Here is a 23,517-nt window from a genome sequence, read left to right as displayed (position 1 = left end):
TCAACCATCCAAGGATGACCAAACTACGCTCAGATAGTCCATATGACTTAAGTATAAACCCATGGGTATAAGGTAATAAGGCCCACACATAGTATAGTGCTACCAGCTGATTATAACAATATGCAGAAGTAGACAATAAAATCTATATCTATATCATTTAGTATACTATTTCTTTAAGGGCTATGTCCCTTCATGGTTCGTTTTTAGGTTGTCTACTTGCAATAAGGGACCCCAACATACGCCATTTCTTGGTGTGAGGTTTTGTTTAGGTTGTCTGATTACTTTTGTCTGCGTTTACAGAAAATACCTAAGGATATATGGATTTCAGGAAAAGAGATAAGTATTGGATTACACGACTTGGTACCATATTCGGAGAGAATTCAGCAGTGACTACAGAGAGTAGTAACATTAAGGGCCTGAAACTTAAAATACGTGATCTTCTAAAAAAACGTACTAAGGTTTGGTGGAACAAGGCAGCGCTAGAGAACTATCTACAAAAAGATATTATACCTCGTGGCCTACGTCTGCAGGTGTTCCCAACCCTAGATACAGAAGATACCTCATTTGTTACAAAATGGGAAGATTCCCTCACTAAATGCTCACGTACGCTTATTGAGTTGCTCATTGGGGCAGATCGCAGAACCCTCGACTCTTTGGAAAAAAAAATTGACCCCCTTAAAGATAAAATTCATCAGTCCCTTAGTAAAGAGGAGCTTGATGTTTTTGATAAAGCATTGGAGGAGGAATTAACAAAGTGGGAAAGAGAAATACAAGACCTTAAAATTAGAACATTTCAGCGTGATCTGAGTGATTTTCAGTCCAATAAAATCTACCGCTGGCATACTAAAAGGGATAGAGCCCGTTCTCTGTCCCGTTCTGTCTCTTCCACCTCTCTTGTATCAGAAGAAGAATGTGGCGGTTTTTTAGACAAACCTCAGGCCGCGGGAGATGGAGACCCTATGTTCAACTCCAGAACACCGGCAGTAAAAAGAAAGACCAGGGGGGTGTTCAACAGGGACAAGAGAAACAGGAGGCTCTGAAGGTAATTAACCTCTTCCTACACTTCGTCGTCCTCTCAAATTAATGTTTTACAAAAGGGCTTGTCTTTTTCTCCTACGGGTAGATTCGATCTTTTTACCACCATCAAAGATCTGGCTATTTTTTCTAGGAAATTGCTTTTCAAGAAGCACTTTGGTAGAAGGGATCATAGTGTCCCTATGTGCTCTCCGGCAGAGAAACAGGCATTTGATGCCCTTATTTAATTACTGGAGGAACAGGAGGTCAAGAATGACCCCAGATTTCCCATGCATCTGTGCCGTCGTTCTCAACATTTCCCCCCCTTCGCGCTGTGCCCTTCAGTGGACATTTTCTTTAAAAAAGATTTTTTTGTACTTTTGTATATCATTTAGTATACTATTTCTTTAAGGGCTATGTCCCTTCATGGTTCGTTTTTAGGTTGTCTACTTGCAATAAGGGACCCCAACATACGCCATTTCTTGGTGTGAGGTTTTGTTTAGGTTGTCTAATTCTGGAATCACACATGCAGTTTTCTTTAGGCAAATCTAAGAGTGTATTAAAAAGTATTGGCAAATATAAATGAAGGACTTATACTTTTCTTTCTGGCTGGTTCCACTTCTGGCTTTGAGGTGCAGTTTTTCATGAGCTTTTTTTTTATAGCTAAACTGCATGCATGATTCCTGTTCACAAATAGCAGTTTTGTGTTAGAAATGTCTGCGGCTGTTCCACTCATCTGAATGGTGATTTCAGAATCCATGTGCGTGCTGCAGAAACAACCCCCTCAGATGTATGGAACTATTTACAGTTTCAGAAATTTATGCTACACATCTGCCGCAAGTGAATCTATCCCGAGGGTAAGAACAGTGGAACCTCAACCACAACCATACCCACATAGATGACAAATGGACACACGATTTAGCCGGTAAATATTGGGGTATTACAAGAAAAATTGTGGGGCCATTCCCCACCATATGTGGGCATGATTTTGGGCACCAACCTTGATTCTAATTCAGTGATAAATACACTTATGACATTTCCTTTCATGAAAATAAATCTGTGAATATTTCTTTTATTTAATTAGAAAGTTACTTTGTTAGTGGTTTTTATTCTTCGATTCCATCACCTTCATCTTTTTATACTGTTTTAATGAAAGTCAAATATAAAATATCCATATATGTTAAAAACAAAACATTTACATGAGTGGTTTTGGAAAGAGGGAGCTCCCTCTCTTACCTCACCGGCACCCTGCGCATGATGTAAAAGTGCCGGTGTTCTATGGCAGCCAGGGGATCCTAATAAAGACCCCCGGGTCTGCATGTAGATTATACCTGCTAGGTCATGTCAGAGGCATGGCCTAGCAGATGCCTGTCTGTTTTACACGGACAGGCACTAATACCAACAATATAAGAAGTATTGCAATGTATTATAAAAGCGATTGGAGGATCGCTTAGCTAAGTCCCCTGATGGGACTAGTAAAAAACAAAAGTTTCATAAAGTTAATAAAAGAAAAATACATGAAAAAAATTTAAAAACCCACTTTTTCCCCTTACAAAATGCTTTATTATTAAAAAAAGGTAAAAAAGTTACACATATTTGGTATCGCCGCGTCTGTTATGGCCCCAACTATAAAGTTATAACATTATTTAACCAGCACAGTGAACGTCGTCAAAAATAAAAAAGACATGCAAAAATCAATGTTTTCTGTGAATCCTGCCTTAAAAAAAGTGATAAAAAGTGATCAAAAAGTTGCATGTACTCCAAAATGGTACCAATAACAACTACAAGTTGTCCCGCAAGAAAAGCCCTCATACAACTGCATCGGCGGAACAATAAAAAAAAGATATGGCTCTTCAAATATGGAGACACAAAAACAAATAATTTTTAAAAAAAAAATGTTTTTACTGGGTAAAAGTAGTAAAACATACAAAATCTATATCAATTTGGTATTGTTGCAATCGTAACAAACCGCTGAATAAAGTTATTGTGTTATTAATACCACACGGTAAACGGCGTAAATTTAGGATGCAAAAAAGTGTGGGGAAATTGCTGTTTTTTTCTATTCCCCACCCAAAATTTTTTTTATAAAAGTTAATCAATCAATAAATTCTATGTACCCCAAAATGGTGCCATCACAAAATACAACTTGTCCCGAAAAAACAAGACCTTATACAGCTATGTCGACAAAAATAAAAAAGTTATAGCTCTTTGAATGAGACGATGGAAAAACTTAATAAATAGCTTGGTCATTAAGGCCTAAAATAGGATGGTCACTAAGGGGTTAAAGTCTGTGAATAATCTGATGTGTTTAAAATATTATTATTTTTTTGCTCTTATAGCATTTCCCACATTCTAAACGAGATTATGGTTTCTACTCCATGTGAATTATCTGCGGAGTTCCAAAATGTAAATTTCTTTGTAAAACATCTTTCACATATAGGACATCAAAATGGCATCTCCCCTGTGTGACTTCTCTGATGAGCCCTAAGTGTGCCTTTAGTAGTAAAACATTTACCACATTCTGAACACTAATATAATTTCTCTCCTGTGTGACTTCTCTCATGTTTAACAAGACTTGATTTATCTGTAAAACATTTCCCACATTCTGAACATGAATATAATTTCTCTCCTGTGTGACTTCTCTCATGTTTAACAAGACTTGATTTATCTGTAAAACATTTCCCACATTCTGAACATGAATATGGCTTCTCTCCTGTGTGACTTCTCTCATGTTTAACAAGAGATGATTTTTCTGTAAAACATTTCCCACATTCTGAACATGAATACGGCTTCTCTCCTGTGTGAATTTTCTCATGTCTAACAAGATGTGATTTAACTATAAAACATTTCCCACATTCTGAACATGAATATGGCTTCTCTCCTGTGTGAATTCTCTCATGTATAAAAAGATTAGATTTTTTTGTAAAACATTTCCCACATTCTGAACAGGAATACGGCTGCTCCCCTGAGTGATTTCTCTTATGTGTAACAAGATGTGATTTGTGTGTAAAAAATTTCCCACATTCTGAACATGAATACGGCTTCTCTCCTGTGTGACTTCTCTCATGTGCAACAAGATATGATTTATATGTAAAACATTTCCCACATTCTGAACATGAATACGGCTTCTCACCTCTGTGAATTCTCTTATGTCTAACAAGATGTGATTTATCTGTAAAACATTTCCCACAATCTGAACATGAAAATGGATTCTCTCCTGTGTGAATTCTTCTGTTTGTTAAAAGACCTGAGATTTTTGTGAACTGTTTACCACATTGAAAACTTTTACCCCCTTTCTGAGCTGTACTTGTGGTAACAATCTGTGATTGGCTAGTAGAAGGTTCCTCATGATTAGTGAAATTATATGATAGGTCTTTACTGTGAAGTCCTGGATGTAGATTAAGGGTAATGGGGTTTTCTCCTGAAGACTGCTGCATGATATCTTCATCTTCTACTTTATAATTTAGCAATAATGTGAAGTTTCCCTCAGAGATTTTACTGGGATTTTCTGTTAGGATTAAAAAAAAATAATTGTGATTTTGTTTCACAATAGAAAAATTTACAAACTTATAACATTCGTATTAGGCTGGAAACTCACATGCAGTGTTTTGAGCCAAAGTCAGAAATGGATCAAGCAGGAAGAAGTTTAAGCCATGACTTTTGACTCTATTCCAGCCTTATAACGCTTTGTATAACACTTTAAAAGAAATCCATGACAGTCCAGGATTCTGGTCTACACTCAGTCCTCCACTATTAATTTATTACATAAAGCTTGACTTAATAAAATATTTTTTTTTTGAAAAGCAGAAACTTGTCTGGCAATGAAGCTTGTTCTTTGCCAACACATTTGGCTGTTTAAATACTAATGAGACATACACAATCTTAACTTAATATTGTTATAGACAGTCTAATATTGCCCACAGTCTACATTTAACAAGATAATGTGTCATGAGACAAATCACAGGATGAATTCATGGACATGATAATGAGGTCTGCATATCCTAATGGCTGAACAGTCACCGGATCTCAATTTTATAGAACATCTGTGGGATGTAGTGGAATAGACAGAGTGAAGTTAATAATCAGAATCTGGAATAAAGGTTTCCAGTACATAGTAATATCATTCCACTAAGAATTCAGGCTGTTCTAAGGGTAAAGAGAGTGTTCTGTCAAGTACTGATAATGTGAACCTAATGAAATGAAGTGGCCTCATTCAAGTTTTAGTCATGTGAAAATTTAATTGTTGTTCTATTTCTCTGCCAACCTATATGTATTTGGTCTTGTTTTTCTCAGAACATATAGGGCTTAAAATAAGTAATATATTTAAAGAGGCCCTGTTTTTTATTTAGAAAAACTATCATTTTTGACGGAGTTATGACCTATATTAGCTTTATGCTAATGAGTTTCTCAATGGACAACTGGGCGTGTTTTACTATATAACCAAGTGGGCGTTGTGGAGAGAAGTGTATGACGCTGACCAATCAGTGACCAATCAGCCTCATACACTTCTCGTCATTCATTAAACTGCACATAGCAATATAGCTATATCGCTATGTGCAGCCACATAAACACACTATAACATTACTGCAGTGTCATGACAATGTCAGGACTCACAATAAACCACACATAATGCACCATCACAACCTCTCCCCTCATATAATAAGTGAGCTGGCCATTTGGCCTACACAGGCCGCTGGCCACCTCACTCATAAGCCACTTATTACAGTTCAATAAGAACAGTCCACAGGCTGTAAAGAAAGTCCAGTACAAATGTATATCCGGGGCAAAGAGCAATGTCTGGGAACACAATCACAAGGTTCAAGAAATTTCCACAAAAGTTCCACGTCATCTGTTAGGTTTGGAAGATCTGATCCGGTGGCTTCCGGATAGTCCAGCCCGTGAGATGTAGTCTCTGGGGTCAGGAGGTTTCTTGGGACCTTTTATCCAGTTTACATGTTTCTGCAGACTCCACATGGTCCATCCAGACACTTTCCTCCCCACTGCATCCCACCACACTATATTGGGTAATGCTGGCATACTATCTGACCCATCACCGAGGCAAAGATCATACCAGAAAATACAGTCACTGTTGAGAATTGTAGTGAGTCCAGAGAAGTTGGTGGCAGAAGATGGGGAGATAGAAGTCCAATCGGATTGAGAAAACAAGGGCCTTGGGCATATTTGAAAAGGGTCTGAAGTCTCACCATCATGAAGGTTATCACTGCTGTTGGGACCAGTGTCTTGGCGTCCTTCACTGACCTGCTCCTCCAACACTCCTTCTTCCATCTTAGAACTCGCTGACTCTCCAGTGTTCTCCTTATCCATGTTGGAAGGCTGTATGCCTGGAGAGTTCATACTGACCGTAACATCCACAACATCATTGAACAAAGACAAATCAGACCTCAAGGTAACAATACAGCTGGATTCCTCAACCTCTTGGAAAACCTGGGCTGAAGGGAATGCAGGAAAAACATCGCTAGGAGAAGCACACACATCATTGCTCACTAGTGGGTCTGTTTCGTGTGACTTAACCTCAGTTGGGCTTTCAGAACTGGCACTGCTGATCACAGTGCTAAAGGTTTCAGGAGGTCCAGTGCTAGTTATATCTCCTGTGTCTTCATCATCCACACCAGCGCTAGTTATATCTCCTGTGTCTTCATCATCCACAGGATTTGTTTCTGTAGATATATAGACATCCTCTGTATCCATTCCTTACGGTCCTGAATTAAGTTCAGAATCTTTTCCATCTTCCTGGTGCTCCCACATCTTATGGGATATGCTTTCACCACACTCCACATCACTCATCTAAGAACACTCTGGAGCTTTCTCTGGAGATCTGTAGTGATCCGAGATTGGAGCAGCAGCATAATCCTTATAACACTGTGCTGGCCGTACACACCATGTTTGCGGCACCTCTCACTCTGCTTGTGCCAGACACCAATTCCAGTCCCAGTCCTTATCATCCTTGGAGGCCAAACATCCCAGAACATCCATAGTCTCCTGGTACAACTCCCTAGCTTGCACCAGAACTTGTTCCTTCCTTGCTATAGTCAGAGCCTTATCCCAAGCCCAGCGTTCAATGTCTTCTGTAGCCTTTGGTCTGAGACAGTCCATTGCCTCCTGGTAAACCACAATTGCTCTCCGCACGATAGACATCCTGGTGTGCAGACCTCTGTCCATCTCTCCTGCACTCGGTTGATCCCACTTCTGACACCAGTTGTCATGGGGTTCGTTAGGTTAATACACGATCAACAGAGCCAGTGACGACAAGGCAACTCCAACAGGGTTTATTGCATCCAATAATGACAGAACAAGTCGCATTCAATGCAGGAACAACACACAGTCCATAAAATAAGATAATCACAGGAACGTCTTCAGAGCGCTGGCCTCAGCTTCAGCTCTCCTGAAGGTTTAAATCCAGAAGATTCATTCATCTCCATCCTCCCCAGGACAAGCCCTTATATACCCCTCAGTGGGAAGAACATCTTGGCATTTTCTAGTCACCATCATTATAATGACTTTAGTTTGTAATTCTACTATCTGTATGGGAGTTGTGGTGCTTTGTGCTATCATGTGTATTGCCAGAGCCGGGATGAGGACACACGGGAGGTGGGAGATAATTGGATCTGCTTGGTTTGCTGGTCTGCACTCTAGCTGAGTAATGGTGGTGCCTCCTTATGACCCCCGGTGGGGACTGGACAATAAAAACGCTTTATGTCTTGTGGACTGCACCTCTGGCTCATCTGATTGTCCATATGCTGGAGTCACGACCTGTGGTACCTGATTACAGAATCATTCCTCTCTGCTGAGGACTCAGAATAAACCACACATAATGCACCATAACATCATGGATCAGTTTTTTTTAAATCCAATATAAAAAACAAAACACATCTTTAAACCCATTTTGAAAACTTCTTAAAAGACCTTTAAAGCGTACCTAATTTTTAGACGATTTTTCAGAATAATCTGTCATATGTGTGTACAGGAGCAATAACACAATTTCTCATTACACGACTTGTATCTGGCATTCTTTTAGCAGTTTTCCTTCTGCAGGCTCTATCTTTAAATCTCAGTTTTCCCTGAGGTAGTGGGTGTAGCTTAACTGCTATCATGTCTTCTAAACACTGCACACGGAGCAGAGAGCCACCCTGGTCTACTATCTCTCTGTCGCACACCCATAGAAGCTGCAGCATCATGGAGTACATCATACAGCAGTAAGGTGCAGTGTAGCGGAAAATCCAGCACACAGGTGACATATAACTCTTACCAGCAGCCTATGTCTACTCTCTCTGCTTCTGCTCCCCCTCTCCTCTTCAAAGACTTTTATTGACAACAGCATCTTTTGTGTTAACAGTGTCTTTGTGCTCCTGCTCCCCCTTTCTTTCCCATAGACTTCTATATGCAGCAGCATCCATGTGTCTCTCACCTAGTGGCACTAACTGTAGCGTCCATGGCCACGGGCCGTCGGGTCTACATACCCCTCGACGCCCGCAGCCATGGATCTGTGAGCGCTGGTCCCCATCTCCTTCCTAGGAGACACCAGCGCTCACTTCCGCTGTGTCTCGTAGGGTGCGCGCGCACGCTCGTGCCTGCTCTTAAAAGGGCCAGAGCGCTAATGAAAACAATCATCATCATCATCAACTCACATGTGTTTTTTCATTTCGATTGTCTCCTAAAATGATGTTTAACTGGTTGAGGACTGCCCACTGTGTATATATGGTGCAGGTTTAAGTTTGCTGCCTGAGTGATTGAGCAGCTAAATGTCGGGTGCCCGGTCGTCAGAGACTGCCAAGGACCCTGGAAAGAAGACAAAAGTATTTTTTACCACTTGTCTTCTCTGCACTCACGTACACAACGCTCAATGAGCGCTGCTGCCTCTATTGATCCTGATGATCATGTGACTAGTCACATGATCGCCGAGAAGCCGGTAGTAGGTGGCTGCTGCTGTATCTAACTAGACCAAGCACAGCCCTATCACGGACAATAGTCACTATAAGGGTATGTTCACACGAGGTCATTACGTCCCTAATTGACGGACGTATTTCGGCCGCAAGTACTGGACCCAAAACAGTGCAGGGAGCCGGGCTCCTAGCATCATAGTTATGTGCGACGCTAGGAGTCCCTGCCTCACTGCCGGACAAATGTCCCGTACTGTAATCATGTTTCAGTACGAGACAGTTGTCCGGCAGCGAGGCAGGGACTCCTAGCGTCGTACACAACTATGATGCTAGGAGCCCGGCGCCCTGGACTGTGTTCGGTCTGGTACTTGCGGATGAAATACGTCCGTCAATTACGGACGTACTGACCTCGTGTGAACATACCCTAACAGGGCTGATCTCCCCTACTTTAAAGCGTCAGTTACAGAGGAAAAGTATAGTGTAAAAAAAATAAAATTAAATAATAAAAGTTCCCCAAATGTCTTTTCTGATGAAAAGTCCATAAAAATAAAAACATAAACCCCTACCTTAACGCATTGTCACCTACATGTATGTAAAAAGCGTTAAAGTGAAGTATGAAGCACGCTCACAGTGCGAGCACGCTCCATACTCAACGGGTGGCGGCTGTGTAATACAGCCGATACCTTACTGCAACGGGTGGAATCAAAGATCATTTGATTCCGCCCGTTTTATGTTATTTAACCCGCACGTTGAACGCTGTACAAAAAAAAAAAATAATAATTAAAGACGCCAGAATTATTGTTTTTTGTCACCTTAGCTCCCCCCAAAAAAGTGATAAAAAAACTTCACATGTATCGCAGAATGGTATTAATAAAAACTACAGCTCGCCCCGCAAAAAAATAAGCTATTACACCGCTCAATCACGCAAATTTTTAGATTTATCTCGAAATTGTTAATTTTCTTAACAAATAAAGGAGAAAAAGCTCGCCAACATTTGTAAAGAAAATTCCCTAGAGTACGGAAATACCCGATATGTGCTCGTAAACTGCACAGAAGAGAAGAAGCACAGATTTGATGGATTTGTTTCTGGCCGCCATGTTTCATTTGCAAAACACCTTTGGGACCAAAACTGTGGAAACCCCCCAAAAGTGACCACATTTTGGAAACGACAACCCTTAAGACATTTATTAGGTGTGTAGAGCATTTTGACCCCACAGGTGTTTTTCCAGAAATGAATGCGCTGTGGATGGTAAAAAGTGAAAATTGCAATTGTTCCACAGATATGCCATTTCACAGTCCAATATGTTGTGCCCAGCTTGTGCCACTGGAGACACACACCTCAAAAATTGTTAAAAGGGTTCTCCAGGTTATAGCAATACCATATATGTGGTAGTAAACTGCTGTTTGGTCACAGTGTATGGCTCAGTATTGAGGCAGCGTCTTTTGGGTTTTGGAGCCTGGATTTTGCTTGGTAGTAGCTCTGTTTGGGGTAATACTGGTGATTCAGTTTATAATGTGGAGGCATATGTAATATGTGAGGAGTACATCAGGGTAAATATAATATGTGAGGAGTACATCAGGGTATATGTAATATGTGAGGAGTACATCAGGGTATATGTAATATGTGAGGAGTACATCAGGGTATATGTAATATGTGAGGAGTACATCAGGGTATATGTAATATGTGAGGAGTACATCAGGGTATATGTAATATGTGAGGAGTACATCAGGGTATATGTAATATGTGAGGAGTACATCAGGATATATGTAATATGTGAGGAGTACATCAGGATATATGTAATATGTGAGGAGTACATCAGGATATATGTAATATGTGAGGAGTACATCAGGGTATATGTAATATGTGAGGAGTACATCAGGATATATGTAATATGTGAGGAGTACATCAGGATATATGTAATATGTGAGGAGTACATCAGGGTATATGTAATATGTGAGGAGTACATCAGGGTATATGTAATATGTGAGGAGTACATCAGGGTATATGTAATATGTGAGGAGTACATCAGGGTATATGTAATATGTGAGGAGTACATCAGGATATATGTAATATGTGAGGAGTACATCAGGATATATGTAATATGTGAGGAGTACATCAGGATATATGTAATATGTGAGGAGTACATCAGGGTATATGTAATATGTGAGGAGTACATCAGGGTATATGTAATATGTGAGGAGTACATCAGGATATATGTAATATGTGAGGAGTACATCAGGATATATGTAATATGTGAGGAGCACATCAGGGTATATGTAATATGTGAGGAGTACATCAGTATATATGTAATATGTGAGGAGTACATCAGGATATATGTAATATGTGAGGAGTACATCAGGGTATATGTAATATGTGAGGAGTACATCAGGATATATGTAATATGTAAGGAGTACATCAGGATATATGTAATATGTGAGGAGTACATCAGGGTATATGTAATATGTGAGGAGTACATCAGGGTATATGTAATATGTAAGGAGCACATCAGGGTATATGTAATATGTGAGGAGTACATCAGTATATATGTAATATGTGAGGAGTACATCCGGATATATGTAATATGTGAGGAGTACATCAGGATATATGTAATCTGTGAGGAGTACATCAGGGTATATGTAATATGTGAGGAGTACATCAGGGTATATGTAATATGTAAGGAGCACATCAGGGTATATGTAATATGTGAGGAGTACATCAGTATATATGTAATATGTGAGGAGTACATCCGGATATATGTAATATGTGAGGAGTACATCAGGATATATGTAATCTGTGAGGAGTACATCAGGGTATATGTAATATGTGAGGAGCACATCAGGATATATGTAATATGTGATGAATACATCAGGGTATATGTAATATGTGAGGAGTACATCAGGATATATGTAATATGTGAGGAGTACATCAGGGTATATGTAATATGTGAGGAGTACATCAGGATATATGTAATATGTGAGAAGTACATCAGGGTATATGTAGTATGTGAGGAGTACATCAGTGTATATGTAATAAGTGAGGAGTACATCAGGGTATATGTAATATGTGAGGAGTACATCAGGATATATGTAATATGTGAGGAGTACATCAGGATATATGTAATATGTGAGGAGTACATCAGGGTATATGTAATATGTGAGGAGTACATCATGGTATATGTAATATGTAAGGAGTACATCAGGGTATATGTAATATGTGAGGAGTACATCAGGGTATATGTAAGGAGTACATCAGGGTATATGTAATCTGTGAGGAGTACATCAGGGTATATGTAATATGTGAGGAGTACATCAGGGTATATGTAATATGTGAGAAGTACATCAGGGTATATGTAATATGTGAGGAGTACATCAGGGTATATGTAATATGTGAGGAGTACATCATGGTATATGTAATATGTAAGGAGTACATCAGGGTATATGTAATCTGTGAGGAGTACATCAGGGTATATGTAATCTGTGAGGAGTACATCAGGGTATATGTAATATGTGAGGAGTACATCAGGGTATATGTAATATGTGAGTAGTACATCAGGGTATATGTAATATGTGAGGAGTACATCAGGGTATATGTAATATGTGAGGAGTACATCAGGGTATATGTAATCTGTGAGGAGTACATCAGGGTATATGTAATATGTTAGGAGTACATCAGGGTATATGTAATCTGTGAGGAGTACATCAGGGTATATGTAATCTGTGAGGAGTACATCAGAGTATATGTAATATGTGAGGAGTACATCAGGATATATGTAATATGTGAGGAGTACATCAGGGTATATGTAATATGTGAGGAGTACATCAGGGTATATGTAATCTGTGAGGAGCACATCAGGGTATATGTAATATGTGAGGAGTACATCAGGGTATATGTAATCTGTGAGGAGTACATCAGAGTATATGTAATATGTGAGGAGTACATCAGGGTATATGTAATATGTGAGGAGTACATCAGGGTATATGTAATATGTGAGCAGTACATCAGGGTATATGTAATATGTGAGGAGTACATCAGGGTATATGTAATATGTGAGGAATACATCAGGGTATATGTAATATGTGAGGAGTACATCAGGGTATATGTAATCTGTGAGGAATACATCAGGGTATATGTAATATGTGAGGAGTACATCAGGGTATATGTAATATGTGAGGAGTACATCAGGGTATATGTAATATGTGAGGAGTACATCAGGGTATATGTAATATGTGAGGAGTACATCAGGGTATATGTAATATGTGAGGAGTACATCAGGGTATATGTAATATGTGAGGAGCACATCAGGATATATGTAATATGTGAGGAGTACATCAGGGTATATGTAATATGTGAGGAGTACATCAGGATATATGTAATATGTGAGGAGCACATCAGGGTATATGTAATGTGTGAGGAGTACATCAGGGTATATGTAATATGTGAGGAGTACATCAGGGTATATGTAATATGTGAGGAGTACATCAGGATATATGTAATATGTGAGGAGTACATCAGGCTATATGCAATATGTGAGGAGTACATCAGGGTATATGTAATATGTGAGGAGTACATCAGGATATATGTAATATGTGAGGAGCACATCAGGATATATGTAATATGTGAGGAGTACATCAGGATATATGTAATATGTGAGGAGTACATCAGGGTATATGTAATCTGTGAGGAATACATCAGGGTATATGGTATATGTGAGGAGTACATCAGGATATATGTAATGTGTGAGGAGTACATCAGGGTATATGTAATATGTGAGGAGTACATCAGGGTATATGTAATATGTGAGGAGTACATCAGGGTATATGTAATATGTGAGGAGTACATCAGGGTATATGTAATATGTGAGTACATCAGGGTATATGTAATATGTGAGGAGTACATCAGGGTATATGTAATATGTGAGGAGTACATCAGGGTATATGTAATATGTGAGGAGTACATCAGGATATATGTAATATGTGAGGAGTACATCAGGGTATATGTAATATGTGAGGAGTACATCAGGGTATATGTAATATGTGAGGAGTACATCAGGGTATATGTAATATGTGAGGAGTACATCAGGGTATATGCAATATGTGAGGAGTACATCAGGGTATATGTAATATGTGAGGAGTACATCAGGATATATGTAATATGTGAGGAGTACATCAGGATATATGTAATATGTGCGGAGTACATCAGGGTATATGTAATATGTGAGGAGTACATCAGGGTATATGTAATATGTGAGGAGTATATCAGGATATATGTAATATGTGAGGAGTACATCAGGGTATATGTAATATGTGAGAAAATACATCAGGATATATGTAATATGTGAGGAGCACATCAGGATATATGTAATATGTGAGGAGCACATCAGGATATATGTAATATGTGAGGAGTACATCAGGGTATATGTAATATGTGAGGAGTACATCAGGGTATATATAAGCTGTGCGGAGTACATCAGGATATATGTAATATGTGAGGAGTACATCAGGATATATGTAATATGTGATCAGTACATCAGGGTATATGTAATATGTGAGGAGTACATCAGTGTATATGTAATATGTGAGGAGTACATCAGGGTATATGTAATATGTGAGGAGCACATCAGGATATATGTAATATGTGAGGAGTACATCAGGATATATGTAATATGTGAGGAGCACATCAGGATATATGTAATATGTGAGGAGTACATCAGGATATATGTAATATGTGAGGAGCACATCAGGGTATATGTAATATGTGAGGAGTACATCAGGGTATATGTAATATGTGAGGAGTACATCAGGGTATATGTAATATGTGAGGAGTACATCAGGATATATGTAATATGTGAGGAGTACATCAGGGTATATGTAATATGTGAGGAGTACATCAGGGTATATATAAGCTGTGCGGAGTACATCAGGGTATATGTAATATGTGAGGAGTACATCAGGATATATGTAATATGTGAGGAGTACATCAGGGTATATGTAATCTGTGCGGAGTACATCAGGATATATGTAATATGTGAGGAGTACATCAGGATATATGTAATATGTGAGGAGTACATCAGGGTATATGTAATATGTGAGGAGTACATCAGGGTATATGTAATATGTGAGGAGTACATCAGGGTATATGTAATATGTGAGGAGTACATCAGGGTATATGTAATATGTGAGGAGTACATCAGGGTATATGTAATATGTGAGGAGTACATCAGGGTATATGTAATATGTGAGGAGCACATCAGGATATATGTAATATGTGAGGAGTACATCAGGGTATATGTAATATGTGAGGAGTACATCAGGATATATGTAATATGTGAGGAGCACATCAGGGTATATGTAATGTGTGAGGAGTACATCAGGGTATATGTAATATGTGAGGAGTACATCAGGGTATATGTAATATGTGAGGAGTACATCAGGATATATGTAATATGTGAGGAGTACATCAGGCTATATGCAATATGTGAGGAGTACATCAGGGTATATGTAATATGTGAGGAGTACATCAGGATATATGTAATATGTGAGGAGCACATCAGGATATATGTAATATGTGAGGAGTACATCAGGATATATGTAATATGTGAGGAGTACATCAGGGTATATGTAATCTGTGAGGAATACATCAGGGTATATGGTATATGTGAGGAGTACATCAGGATATATGTAATGTGTGAGGAGTACATCAGGGTATATGTAATATGTGAGGAGTACATCAGGGTATATGTAATATGTGAGGAGTACATCAGGGTATATGTAATATGTGAGGAGTACATCAGGGTATATGTAATATGTGAGTACATCAGGGTATATGTAATATGTGAGGAGTACATCAGGGTATATGTAATATGTGAGGAGTACATCAGGGTATATGTAATATGTGAGGAGTACATCAGGATATATGTAATATGTGAGGAGTACATCAGGGTATATGTAATATGTGAGGAGTACATCAGGGTATATGTAATATGTGAGGAGTACATCAGGGTATATGTAATATGTGAGGAGTACATCAGGGTATATGCAATATGTGAGGAGTACATCAGGGTATATGTAATATGTGAGGAGTACATCAGGATATATGTAATATGTGAGGAGTACATCAGGATATATGTAATATGTGCGGAGTACATCAGGGTATATGTAATATGTGAGGAGTACATCAGGGTATATGTAATATGTGAGGAGTATATCAGGATATATGTAATATGTGAGGAGTACATCAGGGTATATGTAATATGTGAGAAAATACATCAGGATATATGTAATATGTGAGGAGCACATCAGGATATATGTAATATGTGAGGAGCACATCAGGATATATGTAATATGTGAGGAGTACATCAGGGTATATGTAATATGTGAGGAGTACATCAGGGTATATATAAGCTGTGCGGAGTACATCAGGATATATGTAATATGTGAGGAGTACATCAGGATATATGTAATATGTGATCAGTACATCAGGGTATATGTAATATGTGAGGAGTACATCAGTGTATATGTAATATGTGAGGAGTACATCAGGGTATATGTAATATGTGAGGAGCACATCAGGATATATGTAATATGTGAGGAGTACATCAGGATATATGTAATATGTGAGGAGCACATCAGGATATATGTAATATGTGAGGAGTACATCAGGATATATGTAATATGTGAGGAGCACATCAGGGTATATGTAATATGTGAGGAGTACATCAGGGTATATGTAATATGTGAGGAGTACATCAGGGTATATGTAATATGTGAGGAGTACATCAGGATATATGTAATATGTGAGGAGTACATCAGGGTATATGTAATATGTGAGGAGTACATCAGGGTATATATAAGCTGTGCGGAGTACATCAGGGTATATGTAATATGTGAGGAGTACATCAGGATATATGTAATATGTGAGGAGTACATCAGGGTATATGTAATCTGTGCGGAGTACATCAGGATATATGTAATATGTGAGGAGTACATCAGGATATATGTAATATGTGAGGAGTACATCAGGGTATATGTAATATGTGAGGAGTACATCAGTGTATATGTAATATGTGAGGAGTACATCAGGGTATATGTAATATGTGAGGAGTACATCAGGGTATATGTAATATGTGAGTAGTACATCAGGATATATGTAATATGTGAGGAGTACATCAGGATATATGTAATATGTGAGGAGTACATCAGGGTATATGTAATATGTGAGGAGTACATCAGGGTATATGTAATATGTGAGGAGTACATCAGTGTATATGTAATATGTGAGGAGTACATCAGGGTATATGTAATATGTGAGGAGTACATCAGGGTATATATAAGGTGTGCGGAGTACATCAGGGTATATATAATATGTGAGGAGTACATCAGGATATATGTAATCTGTGAGGAGTACATCAGGGTATATGTAATATGTGAGGAGTACATCAGGATATATGTAATATGTGAGGAGTACATCAGGATATATGTAATATGTGAGGAGTACATCAGGATATGTGTAATATGTGAGGAGTACATCAGGGTATATGTAATATGTGAGGAGTACATCAGGGTATATGTAATATGTGAGGAGTACATCAGGGTATATGTAATATGTGAGGAGCACATCAGGGTATATGTAATATGTGAGGAGTACATCAGGGTATATGTAATATGTGAGGAGTACATCAGGGTATATGTAATATGTGAGGAGTACATCAGGGTATATGTAATGTGTGAGGAGTACATCAGGGTATATGTAATATGTGAGGAGTACATCAGGGTATATGTAATGTGTGAGGAGTACATCAGGGTATATGTAATATGTGAGGAGTACATCAGGATATATGTAATATGTGAGGAGTACATCAGGGTATATGTAATATGTGAGGAGTACATCAGGGTATATGTAATATGTGAGGAGTACATCAGGGTATATGTAATATGTGCGGAGTACATCAGGGTATATGTAATGTGTGAGGAGTACATCAGGGTATATGTAATATGTGAGGAGTACATCAGGGTATATGTAATATGTGAGGAGTACATCAGGATATATGTAATATGTGAGGAGTACATCAGGGTATATGTAATATGTGAGGAGTACATCGGGGTATATATAATATGTGAGGAGTACATCAGGATATATGTAATCTGTGAGGAGTACATCAGGGTATATGTAATATGTGAGGAGTACATCAGGGTATATATGTAAGATGTGAGGAGTACATCAGGATATATGTAATATGTGAGGAGTACATCAGGGTATATGTAATCTGTGCGGAGTACATCAGGATATATGTAATATGTGAGGAGTACATCAGGATATATGTAATATGTGAGGAGTACATCAGGGTATATGTAATATGTGAGGAGTACATCAGTGTATATGTAATATGTGAGGAGTACATCAGGGTATATGTAATATGTGAGGAGTACATCAGGGTATATGTAATATGTGAGTAGTACATCAGGATATATGTAATATGTGAGGAGTACATCAGGATATATGTAATATGTGAGGAGTACATCAGGGTATATGTAATATGTGAGGAGTACATCAGGGTATATGTAATATGTGAGGAGTACATCAGTGTATATGTAATATGTGAGGAGTACATCAGGGTATATGTAATATGTGAGGAGTACATCAGGGTATATATAAGGTGTGCGGAGTACATCAGGGTATATATAATATGTGAGGAGTACATCAGGATATATGTAATCTGTGAGGAGTACATCAGGGTATATGTAATATGTGAGGAGTACATCAGGATATATGTAATATGTGAGGAGTACATCAGGATATATGTAATATGTGAGGAGTACATCAGGATATGTGTAATATGTGAGGAGTACATCAGGGTATATGTAATATGTGAGGAGTACATCAGGGTATATGTAATATGTGAGGAGTACATCAGGGTATATGTAATATGTGAGGAGCACATCAGGGTATATGTAATATGTGAGGAGTACATCAGGGTATATGTAATATGTGAGGAGTACATCAGGGTATATGTAATATGTGAGGAGTACATCAGGGTATATGTAATGTGTGAGGAGTACATCAGGGTATATGTAATATGTGAGGAGTACATCAGGGTATATGTAATGTGTGAGGAGTACATCAGGGTATATGTAATATGTGAGGAGTACATCAGGATATATGTAATATGTGAGGAGTACATCAGGGTATATGTAATATGTGAGGAGTACATCAGGGTATATGTAATATGTGAGGAGTACATCAGGGTATATGTAATATGTGCGGAGTACATCAGGGTATATGTAATGTGTGAGGAGTACATCAGGGTATATGTAATATGTGAGGAGTACATCAGGGTATATGTAATATGTGAGGAGTACATCAGGATATATGTAATATGTGAGGAGTACATCAGGGTATATGTAATATGTGAGGAGTACATCGGGGTATATATAATATGTGAGGAGCACATCAGGATATATGTAATCTGTGAGGAGTACATCAGGGTATATGTAATATGTGAGGAGTACATCAGGGTATATATGTAAGATGTGAGGAGTACATCAGGGTATATGTAATATGTGAGGAGTACATCAGGGTATATGTAATATGTGAGGAGTACATCAGGGTATATGTAATATGTGAGGAGTACATCAGGGTATATGTAATATGTGAGGAGTACATCAGGGTATATGTAATATGTGAGGAGTACATCAGGGTATATGTAATATGTGAGAAAATACATCAGGATATATGTAATATGTGAGGAGCACATCAGGATATATGTAATATGTGAGGAGCACATCAGGATATATGTAATATGTGAGGAGTACATCAGGGTATATGTAATATGTGAGGAGTACATCAGGGTATATATAAGCTGTGCGGAGTACATCAGGATATATGTAATATGTGAGGAGTACATCAGGATATATGTAATATGTGATCAGTACATCAGGGTATATGTAATATGTGAGGAGTACATCAGTGTATATGTAATATGTGAGGAGTACATCAGGGTATATGTAATATGTGAGGAGCACATCAGGATATATGTAATATGTGAGGAGTACATCAGGATATATGTAATATGTGAGGAGCACATCAGGATATATGTAATATGTGAGGAGTACATCAGGATATATGTAATATGTGAGGAGCACATCAGGGTATATGTAATATGTGAGGAGTACATCAGGGTATATGTAATATGTGAGGAGTACATCAGGGTATATGTAATATGTGAGGAGTACATCAGGATATATGTAATATGTGAGGAGTACATCAGGGTATATGTAATATGTGAGGAGTACATCAGGGTATATATAAGCTGTGCGGAGTACATCAGGGTATATGTAATATGTGAGGAGTACATCAGGATATATGTAATATGTGAGGAGTACATCAGGGTATATGTAATCTGTGCGGAGTACATCAGGATATATGTAATATGTGAGGAGTACATCAGGATATATGTAATATGTGAGGAGTACATCAGGGTATATGTAATATGTGAGGAGTACATCAGGGTATATGTAATATGTGAGGAGTACATCAGGGTATATGTAATATGTGAGGAGTACATCAGGGTATATGTAATATGTGAGGAGTACATCAGGATATATGTAATATGTGAGGAGCACATCAGGGTATATGTAATGTGTGAGGAGTACATCAGGGTATATGTAATATGTGAGGAGTACATCAGGGTATATGTAATATGTGAGGAGTACATCAGGATATATGTAATATGTGAGGAGTACATCAGGCTATATGCAATATGTGAGGAGTACATCAGGGTATATGTAATATGTGAGGAGTACATCAGGATATATGTAATATGTGAGGAGCACATCAGGATATATGTAATATGTGAGGAGTACATCAGGATATATGTAATATGTGAGGAGTACATCAGGGTATATGTAATCTGTGAGGAATACATCAGGGTATATGGTATATGTGAGGAGTACATCAGGATATATGTAATGTGTGAGGAGTACATCAGGGTATATGTAATATGTGAGGAGTACATCAGGGTATATGTAATATGTGAGGAGTACATCAGGGTATATGTAATATGTGAGGAGTACATCAGGGTATATGTAATATGTGAGTACATCAGGGTATATGTAATATGTGAGGAGTACATCAGGGTATATGTAATATGTGAGGAGTACATCAGGGTATATGTAATATGTGAGGAGTACATCAGGATATATGTAATATGTGAGGAGTACATCAGGGTATATGTAATATGTGAGGAGTACATCAGGGTATATGTAATATGTGAGGAGTACATCAGGGTATATGTAATATGTGAGGAGTACATCAGGGTATATGCAATATGTGAGGAGTACATCAGGGTATATGTAATATGTGAGGAGTACATCAGGATATATGTAATATGTGAGGAGTACATCAGGATATATGTAATATGTGCGGAGTACATCAGGGTATATGTAATATGTGAGGAGTACATCAGGGTATATGTAATATGTGAGGAGTATATCAGGATATATGTAATATGTGAGGAGTACATCAGGGTATATGTAATATGTGAGAAAATACATCAGGATATATGTAATATGTGAGGAGCACATCAGGATATATGTAATATGTGAGGAGCACATCAGGATATATGTAATATGTGAGGAGTACATCAGGGTATATGTAATATGTGAGGAGTACATCAGGGTATATATAAGCTGTGCGGAGTACATCAGGATATATGTAATATGTGAGGAGTACATCAGGATATATGTAATATGTGATCAGTACATCAGGGTATATGTAATATGTGAGGAGTACATCAGTGTATATGTAATATGTGAGGAGTACATCAGGGTATATGTAATATGTGAGGAGCACATCAGGATATATGTAATATGTGAGGAGTACATCAGGATATATGTAATATGTGAGGAGCACATCAGGATATATGTAATATGTGAGGAGTACATCAGGATATATGTAATATGTGAGGAGCACATCAGGGTATATGTAATATGTGAGGAGTACATCAGGGTATATGTAATATGTGAGGAGTACATCAGGGTATATGTAATATGTGAGGAGTACATCAGGATATATGTAATATGTGAGGAGTACATCAGGGTATATGTAATATGTGAGGAGTACATCAGGGTATATATAAGCTGTGCGGAGTACATCAGGGTATATGTAATATGTGAGGAGTACATCAGGATATATGTAATATGTGAGGAGTACATCAGGGTATATGTAATCTGTGCGGAGTACATCAGGATATATGTAATATGTGAGGAGTACATCAGGATATATGTAATATGTGAGGAGTACATCAGGGTATATGTAATATGTGAGGAGTACATCAGTGTATATGTAATATGTGAGGAGTACATCAGGGTATATGTAATATGTGAGGAGTACATCAGGGTATATGTAATATGTGAGTAGTACATCAGGATATATGTAATATGTGAGGAGTACATCAGGATATATGTAATATGTGAGGAGTACATCAGGGTATATGTAATATGTGAGGAGTACATCAGGGTATATGTAATATGTGAGGAGTACATCAGTGTATATGTAATATGTGAGGAGTACATCAGGGTATATGTAATATGTGAGGAGTACATCAGGGTATATATAAGGTGTGCGGAGTACATCAGGGTATATATAATATGTGAGGAGTACATCAGGATATATGTAATCTGTGAGGAGTACATCAGGGTATATGTAATATGTGAGGAGTACATCAGGATATATGTAATATGTGAGGAGTACATCAGGATATATGTAATATGTGAGGAGTACATCAGGATATGTGTAATATGTGAGGAGTACATCAGGGTATATGTAATATGTGAGGAGTACATCAGGGTATATGTAATATGTGAGGAGTACATCAGGGTATATGTAATATGTGAGGAGCACATCAGGGTATATGTAATATGTGAGGAGTACATCAGGGTATATGTAATATGTGAGGAGTACATCAGGGTATATGTAATATGTGAGGAGTACATCAGGGTATATGTAATGTGTGAGGAGTACATCAGGGTATATGTAATATGTGAGGAGTACATCAGGGTATATGTAATGTGTGAGGAGTACATCAGGGTATATGTAATATGTGAGGAGTACATCAGGATATATGTAATATGTGAGGAGTACATCAGGGTATATGTAATATGTGAGGAGTACATCAGGGTATATGTAATATGTGAGGAGTACATCAGGGTATATGTAATATGTGCGGAGTACATCAGGGTATATGTAATGTGTGAGGAGTACATCAGGGTATATGTAATATGTGAGGAGTACATCAGGGTATATGTAATATGTGAGGAGTACATCAGGATATATGTAATATGTGAGGAGTACATCAGGGTATATGTAATATGTGAGGAGTACATCGGGGTATATATAATATGTGAGGAGTACATCAGGATATATGTAATCTGTGAGGAGTACATCAGGGTATATGTAATATGTGAGGAGTACATCAGGGTATATATGTAAGATGTGAGGAGTACATCAGGGTATATGTAATATGTGAGGAGTACATCAGGGTATATGTAATATGTGAGGAGTACATCAGGGTATATGTAATATGTGAGGAGTACATCAGGGTATATGTAA

General features: G+C 38.1%; 1 protein-coding gene across 1 annotated transcript in view; it reads right to left on the bottom strand.

Annotated features, from left to right (window-relative positions):
• Positions 1-1,494: 1,494 nt before the first annotated feature.
• LOC142664692 (uncharacterized) overlaps positions 1,495-23,517 on the bottom strand; it is a 66,580-nt gene continuing 44,557 nt past the window's right edge. The window contains exon 7 of the mRNA XM_075843942.1: positions 1,495-4,522. Within this exon, the coding sequence (XP_075700057.1) occupies positions 3,543-4,522 (980 nt within the window). The 3' untranslated portion in view covers positions 1,495-3,542. The remainder of the gene's footprint in view (positions 4,523-23,517) is intronic.

The sequence above is a fragment of the Rhinoderma darwinii genome, chromosome 1, assembly GCF_050947455.1.
Source record: "Rhinoderma darwinii isolate aRhiDar2 chromosome 1, aRhiDar2.hap1, whole genome shotgun sequence".
Classification (NCBI taxonomy): Eukaryota; Metazoa; Chordata; class Amphibia; order Anura; family Rhinodermatidae; genus Rhinoderma; species Rhinoderma darwinii.
Note: the sequence above shows the minus strand (reverse complement) of the source record. Positions and strands in the feature narration are given on the sequence as shown.